This window comes from Amblyraja radiata, chromosome 19 (assembly GCF_010909765.2).
Source record: "Amblyraja radiata isolate CabotCenter1 chromosome 19, sAmbRad1.1.pri, whole genome shotgun sequence".
In the NCBI taxonomy this organism is placed as follows: domain Eukaryota; kingdom Metazoa; phylum Chordata; class Chondrichthyes; order Rajiformes; family Rajidae; genus Amblyraja; species Amblyraja radiata.
In genome coordinates, this window is record NC_045974.1 from 8,576,055 (window position 1) to 8,591,715 (window position 15,661).

The 15,661-nt window shown below is 47.9% G+C and overlaps 1 protein-coding gene across 5 annotated transcripts in view; it reads left to right on the top strand.

Annotated features, from left to right (window-relative positions):
* Window positions 1–15,661, top strand: part of ptprz1 (protein tyrosine phosphatase receptor type Z1) — a 193,041-nt gene that overhangs the window by 44,558 nt on the left and 132,822 nt on the right. For all 5 annotated transcript variants that reach the window (XM_033037615.1, XM_033037614.1, XM_033037616.1 and 2 more), the window contains exon 2: window positions 7,662–7,727. In XM_033037615.1, the coding sequence (XP_032893506.1) occupies window positions 7,662–7,727 (66 nt within the window). The remainder of the gene's footprint in view (window positions 1–7,661; window positions 7,728–15,661) is intronic.

Here is a 15,661-nt window from a genome sequence, read left to right on the forward strand (position 1 = left end):
GGCCCACTTTCTTCTTTGATCTTTTTTTCCTGCCCAAAAGAAAAGCGCCGCTTAAGTCTGGGTGTTGAAAGCTTTTTGATCAATTGACTTGAAGCAGCTTGCATGGTTTTTCTCTGGGAAGATTGCATTGAAGAACTGCCGGCTATCTTTGGCTCAGCCACTAGATCTGATCCACTTTCTTCTTTTATCTTTTTTTCCTGCCTAAAAGAAACGCACCGCTTAAGTCTGGATGTTGAAAGCTTTTTGATCAATTGACTTGAAGCATTTTGCCAGACAAGCTGGGCAGTCTGCTCTGGGAACCACGCCACCGGATCCATCGAGTCCTTTCCCTGCAGTGCCTGCAGGACATTCCGTGCTGACCACTGCCCGATGGACTTGTGGTCAAAGGTGTTGCTCCGGAAGAACCTTTCCACAGACGACAGATGGGGCAGCAATGTCCAGCTGACTGGCACATTGCGTGGCATCTGCGCCAGGCCCATCCTTCGCAACACCGGGGACAGGTAGAACCTCAGCAGGTAGTGGCACTTAGTGCCCACGTGCCTTGGCTCTACACTCCGCCTGATGCAGCCACACGCAAAGGTGGCCATCAGGGTGAGGGCGACGTTGGGCACGCTTTACCTCCGTTGTCTGCCGACTTGTACATTGTGGCCCGTCGCACCCGGTCCATCCTCGACCCCCAGATGAACTGGAAGACGGCCCGGGTGATCCCCGTGGCGTAGGAGGGAGGGACAGGCCACACTTGTGCCAAGTACAGCAGACCCGAGAGCACCTCACACCTGATGACCAAATTTTTCCCGGTTATGGAGAGGGAGCATTGCCTCCACAGCTCCAGCTTCATCCCCACCTTGGCTATCCGCTCCAGCCAATTCTTGTTACTCGACTCAGCCACCCCGAACCAGATCCCCAGCATCTTCAAGAAGTCAGGCTTGATGGTGAAGGGGATGGAAGATCGGTCGGGCCAGTTGCCAAAGAGCATGGCCTCGCTCTTCCTGCGGTTCACCCTGGCTCCCGTGGCCGACTCAAACTGGTCACAGATGCTGATCAATCTGCGGACCGACCCTGGATCCGAGCAGAAGACGGCGACATCGTCCATGTACAGGGAGGTCTTGACCTGAATGCCCCCACTGCCTGGCAATGTCACTCCTCTTATGCTCGCATCCTTCCTGATTGACTCGGCAAAGGGTTCAATACAGCAGACAAACAAGACAGGGGAGAGAGGGCAACCCTGTCTGACTCCAGACCTTACAGGGAAACTGTCTGATTCCCACCCATTGATTTGGACTGCACTACGGATGTTGGTGTAGAGCAGTTTGATCCAATTTCAGATTCCCTCCCCAAAACCCATTTTGGAGAGCACGTCCCTCATGTACGTGTGCGATATCCTGTCGAAGGCCTTCTCCTGGTCCAAGCTGACTAGGCAGGCATCCACCTGTCTGTCCTGCACGTAGGCGATGGTATCTCTCAGCAGCGCTAGGCTGTCTGAGATTTTCCTGCCAGGTACAGCACAGGTTTGGTCCGGGTGGATCACCCGTCCCAGAGCAGACTTGATCCGGTTGGCGATGGCCTTAGACAGGATCTTGTAATCTACATTCAACAATGTTATGGGTCTCCAATTCTTTATATCCTTCCTCTCCCCCTTCTGCTTGTAGTTTAGGGTGATGCTGCCCTTCCTCATGGAGTCTGACATGCTGCCGGATAGAAGCATGTCGTTGTACACTTCCAGCAGGTCCGGGCCCACCCAGTCCCACAGAGCCCAATACAACTCGGCCGGTAAGCCATCGCTTCCGGGAGTTTTACTCGAGTCAAAGGAGCGGATGGAGCCAGTCAGCTCCTCTAGGGTCAGTGGTTGGTCCAGACTCTCCCGCTTGCTGTCCTCCAAGACCTCCGTGATAGAGGACAGGAAGTTCTGGGAGGCGGTGCTGTCTGTGGCCTTTCTGTCATACTATTCCGTGTAAAAGGATTTGCAGACCCTCATCATGTCTGTCTGCGAGGATGCTACCGAGCCATCCTCCTCCCTAAGGCTGTTGATCACAGAGCTCCCCCTGTGAACCTTATGGAAGAAGAAACGTGAGCACGTCACATCCTGCTCCATATGGCGGACCCTGGATCGGAAGATGATCTTGGAGGATTCAGAGGTAAAGAGCCGAGCTTGCCGGTCCTTCACCTCTCTAAGTTCCTCCCTCACATCCACCCCCCTCGACTGCAGAAGGAGCAGTTGTTGCAAATCTGTCTGGAGTTGGCACAATTCCCTCTGACTCTGTCTTGCTCTCTGAACCCCTTTGACTATGAAGAACCTCTTAATGTTCTCCTTGGTTGCTTCCCACCAGAGTGTCGGGGAGTCAAAGAGGGGCCTCATCGTTCTCCAACGTGCGTAGTCCCTCTTTAGCTCCTCAACGTTCTCTGGGGTCAACAGCTTCACGTTTAACTTCCACGTCCCTCTGCCTGCCTTCCGGTCCTCCTGTAGGTGACAGGAAGCCTGAAGGAGGCAGTGGTCAGAGAAGAACACCGGCGTGAGGTCGGTGTGTCTCACCGTGACGGCCTTCGTGGTGAAGACGAAGTCTATCCGGGATCGGGCCGAACCGTCCGATCTCGACCAGGTGAACCGCGGCTGGGACCCGCCTGCAGGGTCGCTGAAGGCGTCGTGCAGCTTTGCGTCTTTTACCGTTTCCATCAGGAACTTGGACGTGCTGTCCAGTCTGTTGTCGGCACTGCCGGATCATCCACCCGCATCAATGATGCAGTTGAAGTCACCGGCCAGAACGAGCTGCCGGGACGTGGCCAACAGCACTGGGAGCTGCTGGAGAACGGCCTGCCGCTCGCTCCGCACGGGTGGGGCATACACATTAATCAGCCGGAGCGGAGAACCACGGTACATAACATCCACCACGAGGAGACGCCCCGCAACCACCTCCCTGACCTCAGTGATGGCGAAGTTCCCTCCCCGCGGCAAGATCCCCAGGCCGGAAGCACGACAGTCATTGCCCCCCCGACCACACAGACAGTCCGTGGGGCCACCATCGCGACCACCTCCGATAGCAGCGGAGGTGTGGCAACCCGCACTCCTGGAGAAAAGTCACATCTGCCTTGACCTTGGCCAGGTACTGTAAGGTATTAACACATCGCGCAGTGCTCTTCACTCTGCGCACGTTTAAAGATGCCAGTTTCAGCTCCATTGTCTTTTAGAGTCACTGACCATTTTCGTGTTCCCTCATGCCCACTGCTTCGGTGAATTGCCTCACCTTTCCTGGGCTCAGGTACCCGGCATCCTCAACGGGTTGGGTTTCCCGTGTCGTAACCCAAGGTGTCGTTGGGGGGGGAGGCTGCTCGTTTCCCCCCCTTCTGGGTGCGCCGCTTCCCCCGTCTCTCGTGGCTGGGGCCCGGTGACAGGCTTACTGCTCCCGGAAACTCGGAGCTGAGGCCCATTGGCCGCTGCACTGCTCCCGGTTGTCCGGAGCTGGGCCCCATCGGCTGCTGCGATGATCCTGGTCTCCAGGGGCTGGGGCCCAACGGCTGCTGTACTGCTCCCGATGCCCTGGGGCCGGAGCCCCTCGACCGCTGCTCTGCTCCCGATGCCCTGGGGCCGGAGCCCCTCGACCGCTGCTCTTCTCCCGATGTCCTGGGGCTGGAGCCCCTCGACCGCTGCTCTTCTCCCGATGTCCTGGGGCTGGAGCCCCTCGACCGCTGCTCTTCTCCCGATGTCCTGGGGCTGGAGCCCCTCGACCGCTGCTCTTCTCCCGATGTCCTGGGGCTGGAGCCCCTCGACCGCTGCTCTGCTCCCGATGTCCTGGGGCTGGAGCCCCTCGACCGCTGCTCTGCTCTCGGTCTCCTGGTGCTGGTGGACAATCGGCCTGGACCTTCTCCTTTCCTCCCCGGTTTTCTTCCTGTGGGGTTTCCCATTCGCCTCATCCTCCGACGAGGAGAGGTTGCTGCCTTCTGTCAGGGAGAGAGACCGTTTTTTGGGGTTTTTTTTGGGCTTGCCAACCCCTTCTGGCCTCTGCTCCGTGTGCTGACCCTTCTGGTGTTTTCCATACATCACCGTCGTCCAATACTGCTCTCCCCCCTCCTCCATCGACTCTCCCTCCTGGGCTTGGTGCTGGAGTTCTCCTGGCACTTGGGGGCTCGAGGTGGTTGAGGTGGTCGGGCTGTCCTCATCCCTGTTCCCCCTTTCTGCTGGGGACTTGGCAATGGTAGTGGGTGTCTCACCTACCCTGGGGGTGCTGGAAGCCGCCCCTCTTGTCGCCTGTGCGTAAGTGCAGGCTCTTTTTGGGCAGGCCCTGTAAAGGTGGCCTCCCTCCCCACACAGGTTGCAGTTCTTGCTGGCCTGACAGTCCTTTGTCTCGTGGCCCTCCGTCTTGCAGTTTTTGCAGACCACTGCAGTGCATTGGGCCACCACATGCCCAGGCTTATTACATCTTCTGCATACTCTGGGCTGCCCCACGTAACTCAAATAGCCTCGGTTTCCTCCAATTGCGAACACCGAGGGAGGGTGGAGGAGAGCTCCTTCCTTGTCCACCCTCAGCTTTACCTTGACCTGCCGCTTGCTCGTCCAAATCCCATGCAGATCCTTCACGTCCACGCAGTTCCCTGCTCCTTCGACGTAGCGAACAAGGAAGGTGAGGACATCCACTACGGGCACATGTGGGTTGAACATGTGCACCGTGATCATCCTTTCTTTCTGGTTTGGGAGGGTGAAGAGCGGCTGCACCTTCAGCAACGACAGCGGAGCTTCATTCCCCTTCTCCTGGAAGTCTTTCATAAACTTTTGCCATCCCGTCGGATGCATGAAGGTAACATCGAAGTATCCGTTACCCGGGAAGTCCTGGAGGCAGTAGATGTCTTTGGCCTCAAACTTGCAGGTCTCCAGCAAGACCTTCTTCACGAACAGGTCTCGTGAGAAGGGAATCCCCTTGCTGAGGTCCTTTACACTAATCCTCAGGGTATTGTGGATACCCTGTCCTCTCTCTCCAATTGCAGCTGCCATTGCTACGATTCTACACCGCAATCTGCAGCTCTTGTCCTTAATGGACCGCCAGGACTGTTCTAACAAGAACAGATAGCCCCTTTCACTGTTCTAATAAGGACAGATGTTCTCTTTTACCACTGATAAGAACAGATCTTTTGCCACTACACTTGATCTTCGAGAAGCATACACCTAAACCTGTTACACCTGTTACTGTTAGACGATCAGGCAGGATCCATAAACCAGTAGTCAGATTAGGTTTTTAAGTTAAGTAACTCACTGTCTAGGTAGAATGAAAATGTGTAAATATGTAAAATAAATATATTGTGTTATCATTTAAAATTGAATGAAAACTGGTTTAAATCAAGTATCATAACAAGAAAATCTCTCTTGTGATCCAGCCAGCCTGCGTGTAAGTTATTGTTTATTCACTGTCCGGAATATAACAATAATCTACTTAGATTGTACCAAGGTTGATTAAGAAAGCCGTGGAGTGATACAGTGTGGAAACGGGCCCTTTGGCCCAACCTGCCCACAGGGGCCAACATGTCTCAACTACACCTGCCTGCATTTGGTCCACGTCCCTCCCAACCTGTCCTATCCATGTACCTGTCTAAACGTTGGGCTAGTCCCAGCCTCAACAACCTCCTCTGGCAACTTGTTCCATCGACCCACCACCCTCTGTGTAAAAAAAAGTACCCCTCAGATTCCTATTAAATCTTTTCCCCTTCACCTTAAACCTATGTTTCTCAGTAGGTATACAACTAAAGGCTGTAAATCATTCCATTTGATTTTCTGCAGGCCAGTTTGTGATTCCAATTTAACTTGGGTCAGTTCTATCGCTGAAATTGGCCCTCTTCCAGATCAATAATTTGACTTCAGTTGTGTTCTTTGTCCATCTCCATAACTAACCTAAACCTAATCATACAATTCATAAGATGCTCTCCCAGTCCCATGTTCGTCATGATTCATTGCCTCCTATTTGGCTTTTAATAAAACACTGCCCCATTCAGTATTCGGGTAGCTCCTCCCCTCTAATTTATTTTATACATCCACCTCTCAGTAATGTCTTTGCAGATCAGCATCTGAAGCTCCTTCTCACAGTCAAGCAGAGAAGATTTACGAGGGTATTGCCAGGAATCGAGGGTCTGAGCTATAGGGAGAGGTTGAGCAGGCCAGGACTCTATTCCCAGGAGGGCAGGAGGATGAGGGGTGGTCTTATAGAGGTGTACAAAATCATGGGAGGAATAGATCGGGTAGATGCACTGTCTCTTGCCCAGAGTAGGGGAATCAAAGACCAGAGGGCATAGGGAAAATATTTAATAGGAATCTGAGGGGTAACTTTTTCACGCAACGGGATGTGGGTAAATGGAACGAGCTGCCTGAGGAGGTAGTTGAGACAGGTACTATAGCAACATTTAAGAAACCGTTAGACAGGTACATGAATAGGGCAGGTTTGGAGAGATATGGGCGAAAAGCAGGCAGGTGGGACTAGTGTAGATGGGACATGTTGGCCTTGGGCTGAAAGACCTGTTTCCACACTACATCACTCCATGACTCTTTTAATCAACAAAGTAAGTGGAGCATCAAGCAGAGCCGCTGCCTCATAACTTCAATCACTTCATAACAGATCATGAATTCTTAACTTGGGCGGCGCAGCAGTAGAGTTGCGACCTTACAACACCAGAGACACTGGTTTGATCCTGACTACGGGCGCTGTCTGTACGGAGTTTGTACATTCTCCCCGTGACCCGCGTGGGTTTTCTCCGAGATCTTCAGTTTCCTCCCACAATCCAAAGACGTACAGGTTTGTAGGTTAATTGGCTTGGGTTGGTATACTTGGTATAAGTGTACATTGTACCAAGTGTGTTCATGTGTGGGGATTGCTTGTTGGTGCATACACGGTGAGCTGAAGAGCCTGTTTCCACTCTGTATCTCTAATCTAAACTAAACTAAACTGCCAAACACTTTGCAGAAACAGCGTGTTATCAAAGGTCTAATGAGAACGATGAACTTGCAGTAAAACTTGAAGTAAATAAATTAGCAAAGAATAAGATCATGAATTAATGACGTTATATGAGAACATATCCCGTGGTCAAACAAACCATATTCTATGATTTTGCAAAAATGGCTTTGATTTTACAGAATTCTCTTGATTGTAAAACACTTCTGTGATTCGTTAAACAGGTGCATTTACAACAGAGTAAATTTATTGGTTTACTGTTGGAACCACAAAAGATTTGTTTCATAAGGTCTTGGAGCTGAGTTAGGCCCATCAAGTCCACTCCGCCATTCAATCATGGCCGATCTATCTATCTCTCCCTCCTGACCCCATTCCCCTGCCTTCTCCCCATAACCCCTGATACCTGTACCAATCGAGAATCTATCTGTCTCTGCCTTAAAAAATATCCATTGACTTGGCCTCCACAACCGTCTGAGCGAATGAATTCCACAGATTCACCACCCTCTGGCTAAAGAAATTCCTCCACATCTCCTTCCTAAAGGAACGTCCTTTAATTCTGAGGCTGTGCCCTCTGGTCCTAGACTCTCCCACTAGTGGAAACATCCTCTCCACAGCCACTCTACCAAGATTTTTAAGTATCAGTTTCTGTGGAAATAGTATTTAAGTGATTTCTGTTTTATACTTATACAATAATATTTCCTTCAGTTATGCTGTAACGTGTTTCTCTCCTCCCTGCAGATATGATACATGGATTCTACAGACAAGATAATAATTTATTTGACGATGTGGATTGGTCGTACGCTGGTAAGCTCTTAATTTTGTGTATTTAGTTGACCCATGTCACCTAATCTTGAGACTCGTTTGATCATGAGTTTTGAATGACCAAAGACCAATATGATTTAATCAAAATCTAGTGTTGAAATCTTTAATTCATAAATATTAATTAAACTAACATTAATATTAATATTTTGTTTTTATTCCACAACGATGCACCATGTAAACCTTTGCCTATGAGAACTATTATTTTCTTTAAATATATGTATATTTTAAAACATTTTAAGGAAATAATTTTCAAACATGTAATTTTCAAAAATACTTCTTTTCCTGTGGCTTTGGCAATGATATTAGGAGATGCATTCCTGTTATATGCGTACTGTTTTAAGCTGGAAAGAAAGCCAAGAAGATGTATGAGGATGTTCTCAGGGTTTGAGGGCCTGGGCTCTTGGGAGAGTATGGGCAGGATGGGACTTTATTCCTTGGAGGGCAGAAGGATGATCCTATAGAGGTGAATAAAATCATGAGGGGAATAGATGGGACAAGGGCACAGATTATTTTACCCAGTGCAGGTGAATCAAGAACTAGAGGACATACAATAGGTTTAAGGTGAGGGAGGAGAGATTTAAGAGGAACCTGAGAGACAACCTTTTCACACGGTGGGGGTGGGTATACGGAACGAGCTGCCAGAGGAGATAGCCGAGGTGGGTACTATAACAGCATTTAAAAGACACTTGGACAGATCCATGGATAGGAACAGATTAGAAGGATATGGGCCAAATGCAGGAAGTGGGACTAGCTTATTTGAGGCACTTTGGGTGGCATGGATTAGTTGAGCCGAACGACCTGTTTCTACACTCTATGACTCTGGAGCGATAGTTCGTTAGTCCTTAAGTACAGGCTGGTGGCACATATTCATCCTATTTATCAAACTGTTGGTATAGAAATATCTGGCTATATTGGTTTTGACCTTGTAACACCAGCATAGTAATTGCCTATGTCCACCTCCAGAAGGTCTTCATTACTGCTCCTCATCCATTCCATGTTAACAATTGCAGACTTCTATTTCCAGCTCTCACTTGGCCAGCCCAAACCTTTCATCAGTTTGGGCCATCCAAAACTCCGCTGTTTGTAGCCCCCTCTTCTCCGCTTCTCCCGTGGTCCCTGTGCCCACCATGAATATTTACTGCATTTGTCAAGTAGCTGAAGTGGAACGGCCTGATTAACTTTCTCCATTCCAAAATCAATAATCTTCCAGACTTTAAACTTTAGAGACACAGTGTGGAAACAGGCCCTTCGGCCCACCGAGTCTGTGCTAACCATTGATCAAGTCGTACACTAGCACTCACACCTGTCTAGAACCATCAAGCCAACAATCGGCCTATCGGGGAACCTCCTTGCCTGAGGTCATCTATTGCCGGCCCGGATTTGTCCTGTTTTCCCCACTACAATCAGTCTGAAGAAGGGTCTCGACCCGAAACGTCATCTATCCATTCCCTCCAGAGATGCTGCCTGACCTGCTGAGTTACTCCAGCACTTTGTGTCTACTGCAGGAGTTTATTCAGGCAGTGTCTTGGGCCTTAACGTCATTAGCTGTTTGATCAATGCCCTGCACGTCTTTGTTAAATCCGAAATGGGTTATTTGGTGATTACTGAACTGTATACAAAAATGAATTTCACTGTGCCTCAGTATATGTGACAAATAAAGTACCATACCATACTACACAACATTTAGTGGAGGAGAGAGCTGCAGATGCTGGTTTAAATCAAAGATAGACACAAAATGCTGGATTAAGTCAGTGGGACAGGCAGCATCTCTGGAGAGAAGGAATGGGTGATGTTTCGGGTCGAGTATGAAGAAACACCCTACAATCAGTCTGAAGAAAGATCCCGACCTGAAACGTCAACTAATGTGTCGCTACATAGATAGGGCAGGTTTAGAGGGATGTGGGCCAAATGCAGGCAGGTGGGACTGGTGTAGATGGGACAAGTTGGGCCGAAGGGCCTGTTTCCGCTCTGTAAGATTCTATGAATCTATCTATGTTCTCCATTCCCTCTCTCTCTATCTCTCCCCCACTCAAGTCGCACCAGCATCTCGTTTTCTCCCAACAAACAGCTAACAATGGCCTGTTTCCTTCATCATCATTACCTTTTTGCAGATCTTTCATTCATTATTCTTTATCTCTCTACATCATCGTCTATATCTCTCGTTTCCCTTAAACCCTGACCAATCTGAAGAGGGGTCTCGACCCGAAACGTCACCCATTCCTTCTCTCCTGAGATGCTGCCTGACCCGCTGAGTTTCTCCATCTTTTTGTTCTATCTTCATATTGCCTGACCCGCTGAGTTACTCCAACACTTTGTGTTATTCCCACTCAAAGATCTTTCTATTTACTTTTTCAAGAAGATTTTATTTGAAAATAAAAAAATATATAGTTCTTTGTAAATTATCACAATGAACTATTGAATCAAAATTAGCCCAATTGCAATGCATAATAACTGAATTATGATGTCTTTTCTTCTTGGAATGTAATTTCCATGTTCAATTCAGAAGTATTTTTCATAGTGAGCCCACTTATATTCCCCTTGTTATCCAGTGATACCTCTGCAAGAACTATGATGAACCTGTGTTGAATTTTATCTGTTGTCATGGAGAAATATCTGTTGCTGTAATCTCATTCAGTGTACTCAAAAAGATAAACGGTGATTCATCTAACGTGGAGTTTGAATTTAAAGTCACAAAGAAAGGTTCAATACTGTCAAATTGTTTAAGAATTGATGCAACACACACACACACACACACACACACACACACACACACACACACACACACACACACACACACACACACACACACACACACACACACACACACACTCACAGGCATGCATGCACACAGGCACACATGCACACAGACATGCATGCACATAGACATGCATGACACAGACATGCACCATAGGCACACATACACATAGGCATACATACTGACACAGGCATGCACATAGGCACACATGCACACATGCAGACACAGGCGCACGCACGTGTGTATGCAGAAATGCATGCACACAGACATGCAGACACGCGCAGATATGTGTACAGGCATGCACGAGCATCATCACAGACCTAAAATTACCTAAAATTGGAGAATTCAATGTTGATACCGTTGGGTTGTGAGCAACCCAAGCAGAATATGAGGTGCTGATTCTCCAGTTAGCGTGTGGCCTCACTCTGACAGTGGAGAAGGCCCAGGACAGAAAGGTCCGTAGGGGAAGATGAGTTTTGAAGAAAGGTTAGTAACTGGGAGATCCAGTAGCCTTGACGGACCAAGCACAAGTGTTTTCAATGAAGATTCTTCTTACCGTGGGCAGGAAAAGTTAATGCTACGAAAAATGTTCAATAACAAATGAGGTGTAAAATTGTTAATTTTTTTCCAATTTATTTCATTTAAGCATTTAAAAAAAAAAAGGACAATAAAGCCAGGGAAAATGTGAAGGACTTTCAGTTTAGTTTAGAGATAGAGCGTGGAAACAGGCCCTTTGGCCCATCGAGTCTGCACCGACCAGCGATACCCACACATTAACTAACACTAGGGCCAATTTTACAATTTTACCAAGCCAATTAACCTAAAAACCTGTACGTCTTTGGAGTGTCGATGGAAACCAGAACACCTGGAGTAAACCCACATGGTCACAGGGAGAACGTACCATCTCCGTACAGACAGCACCCGTGGTCGGGATCAAACCCGGGTCTCTGCCGCTGTCAGGCGGCAACTGTACCGCTGCGCCACCGTGCCGCTCTTCACTTTGTATTGTGATCAATCATGATCAATAATTGGTATGTTTGGGTTTTTGAAGTGCAGTCAGTTGAATTATTAGCTGCCGAGGGAAAGGAGAAATGCGATGTTGATGGAAGAAAGCAAACCATCCGGAGACAATTAACGTGATCTATTAGGGCCTGGTTGTGAAGATGGGCATCAAAATTCAGTTTATTGATCTGAAATGTAATTTCATAACTGTGCATCCAGAAAAAGTATTGCTTCATTTATTATTCCCGTACATTATGGCAATTGAGAAGGCTACTAAATCAATAACCTAGCCACAATGAAATGTAACAGCTTAGCATCTTGTATAAAATTAACGGGAGCAATGTTGATCCTTCATTGCACAGTTCATGGCACCTATATTATTACCCATCATGTTTTAAATGGAGAGCATTGACGCTGAGAATTACCCATTAAGAAATTTATTTTGCCCTGATCTATAAATCTGAAAAACGAGAGAAAGAAGTGTTAGAATTTTGTTTACTTTCTTGGGCTAGAAGAGTTATTTTTTTTGGCCTCCAGAGAAACTGGGGTATTCTCATTCAGCGGCAACCAGAACTCTTTTCTTATTATTACTGACCCGGTATATAGTTATGTCTCAAACCGGCATTTAGTTTACAAAAAGTTGGAGTAACTCAACAATATCTCTGGAGAAAAGGACTTTTGGGTCTTTGGACTGAGAGTCAGGGGAAAGGGAAACGAGAGATATAGATGGTGATATAGAGAGCCATGGGACAAATGAATGAAAGAAGTGCACAAAAGGAAAAAAGTAATAATGATCGAGGAAAGTTGGAGCACACAATGGTCCATACGGGAGAGAGAGGGGATGCAAGGGTACTAGTCATCGTACTAGTTTTGTTGTCATCCTGTTGAGGTTCATTGTCTGTATAACTTGTTATCACCTAGCCCACAGCCAACAATGGACCATTGTGGGCTCTACCTTTTCTTAACCGTCACTTTCTTCTTCTTTTGTTACTTTTGTGCATGTCTTTCATTCATTTGTTCTATCTCTCTCTATATCACCATCTCTATCTCTCATTTCCCTTCCCCCTGACTCTCAGTCTGAAGAAGGGTCTCACCCAAAACGTCACCCATTCCTTCTCTCTCCAGATGCTGCCTGACCCACTGAGTTGTGCCTATCTTTGTTTTTTTTTGTGTCTATCTTTGGTTCAAACCAGCATCTGCAGTTCCTTCCTACACAGTATTTAGTTTAGTTTGGTTTAGTGATAGATACAGTATAGGAGCAGGCCCTTCGGCCCACCACGTCCACCCTAGACCTATGTTCTCCCCTTTCCCATCCATTCCTGGGGGCAACTTAGAGGCCAGTTAATCTACAAATCCTCACGCCATTTGGGATGTGGGAGGAAACCGGAGCACCCAGAGAAAACCCACGCGGTCACAGGAAGAACGTGCAAACTCCTCGCTGACAGCAGCTGGGGTCAGGATCGAACCCAAGTCACTGACGCTGTGAGGCAGCAGCTCTGCCAGCGGCATAAAAGAAAGAATTATGTAAAGATAAAATAACATGCACAGCAACGGAGGGCTCTACCAGCGGTGCCACTGTCTTCATCTTGTACCTGGATCATTATCTTAATGTCGGTAATAGGTTTTGGATGTACACAAACTGAATTTCACCTGAGAACAACAGAGAACATCGGTAACACTCAGCAGATCAGGTAACGCCCTCAGTTAGAGATACAGAGACAACATTTTGACTTAAAGACTCTTCCTCAGAACTAGAAACGTGAGGAGATATGTAAGGAGACATGAAGTACAGTAATGCATGCAAAAATAATTTCACTGCGCAGTTGCTTATGTGATGAATGGAACACCATTGAACTATTGAGAATGGTGGGTTTTTAAGGTGCAGGCAAAGCATGATATTGTGCTCCTTCTGCATCCTCTCTGTAACTTAAAACATGCTGATCCTCTCACTTTTCCCTGGGCGGCACGGCGGCGCAGCGGTAGAGTTGACGCCTTACAGCGCTTGCAGCGCCAGAAACCCAGGTTCGATCCTGGCTACGGGTGCTGTCTGTGCGGAGTTTGTATGTTCTCCCTCTAACCTGCGTGGGTTTTCACCGAGATCTTCGCTCTCCCCCCACACTCCAAAGACGTACAGGTTTGTAGGTTAATTGGCTTGGTTATTAAAAAAAATGTAATTGTCCTCAGTATGTGTAGGATGGTGTTAATGTGCGGGGATCGCTGGTCGGCGCGGACTCGGTGGGCCGAAGGGCCTGTTTCTGTGTTGTATCTGTAAAGTAAACTCAAATTTTCCAGCTCCTTCTGCAGAAACATTAACTCCACTTCTGTCCGCACTGATGCTGTGACTCTCTCTGAGTTTTATTTTGGGTTTCCAGCACCCGTGGTTCTTTCCTCTGGCTGTGTTTCACAATGCCCCTGATACATCGACTCACAAATATGCTTGTGTGCGCAACCCTCACCCCAGCTGTTGGCTTTTGTGACAACCTCCATTGTCATTATTCTATTTACCTCCAATAATACCCCAGGAAACTTTATTAAATCATCGAGAAAGTCTGCAGGGTATACGGTGTGAATGGGGCGCTAAGTGTCTACTGCAGTCCAACTGGACTATGTCGTGATAATTAGACATTCGCAAGCTAACACACCCCAGATATTATCAGAAGCTGTGTGTCACAACCTGTCTGAAGACTTGCAAGTTGAGGCAGCAACCTCTCATTAACTAAATTAAAAACACGGGCTGTAAAACACCAAATGCTGGAGTAACTCAGCAATTCGGGCAGCATCTCTGCAGCACATGGATAGGCAACGTTTTGGATCGAGGCCCTTCTTCAGACCTGGCCTTGATGAAGGGACCCGAACTGAAATGTCACTTATCTGAAGTAGGATCCCGACCCGAAACGTCGCCTGTCCATGTCCTCCAAAGATGCTGCTCGACCCGAGTTACTCAGCACTTTGTGTGTTTCGTTTAGTTCAGTGGAGATATATAAAGCGGAAACAGGCCATTCAACCCTGCCGGGTCCGTGCCGACCAGCGACCCCCACGCATCAACACTATCCTACACACACTAGGGACAAGTTACAACTTTACCAAGCCAAATAGCCTATAAACCTGTACCTCTTTGGAGTGTGGGAGGGAACCGGAGCACCCGGAGAAAACCTGTATGGTCACAGGGAGAACGTACAAACTCCGTACAGACAGCACCCGTAGTCAGGATTGAATCCGGGTCTCTGGCGCTGTAAGGCAGCAGCTCTACCGCTGCGCCACCGTGCCGCCTCTTGAATTATCCAAAAACATGATGTTTTCAACAACAGAGTGAAAGTCTAGATTTTTTTTTCCCCAGAGCGGTTTTGCAATTCATATTCAACAATGTTTCCACTGAAGTATTCTTCATAATTGATGTCAGTTATAACATTGGAACATTCCGATGAACAGTCACGGACCTGAAATATTTACTCCGTTTCCTTTGCACAGATGCTGCCTGACCTGCTGAGTGTTTCCAACGTTTTCCTTTTTTACACCCAGTGCACGACTGGGCCACAAAGATAAGGTCATGGGATGATCAGCCATGATCACATTGAATGGCGGTGCTGGCTTGAAGGGCCGAATGGCCTACTCCTGCACCTATTGTCCATTGTCTACATTGCAGGTTTCAGCTACTGTGCTTCTCCAGTGAATTTAATACAATATCCAAGTCATTTCCCTGGTGCGTTAGTGAGTAATGGCCCCGTCCAACGGTACGAGTTCATTCAAGTGCTCTCCCGAGTTAAAAAAAAAAATCAAACTCGTGGTAAGCACGGAGAATGAACGTAGCGGGTACGTCGGAGCTCGGGGACGCCTCTTAGCGGCTCATAACACTAACGGCAGGTACTCGGGTAATGCGGTAAGCTCGGGAAGACTCGTGAAGATTTTTCAACATGTTGAAAAATGTCCACGAGAGCCCCGAATACCGACGAGCGGCCATTACCGTAAATCTCCGCATTCGAATCAGGGCAAACTCGGGAGAACAGGGCTTTAAGAGAAACATGTCAAAACTGGCATATTTGAACTGGCATGTCAAAGCGGGCAGCATGGTGGCGCAGTGGTAGAGTTGCTGCCTTACAGTGCCAGAGACCCGGGTTCGATCCTGACTACAAGTGCTGTCTGTGTGGAATTTGTACGTTCT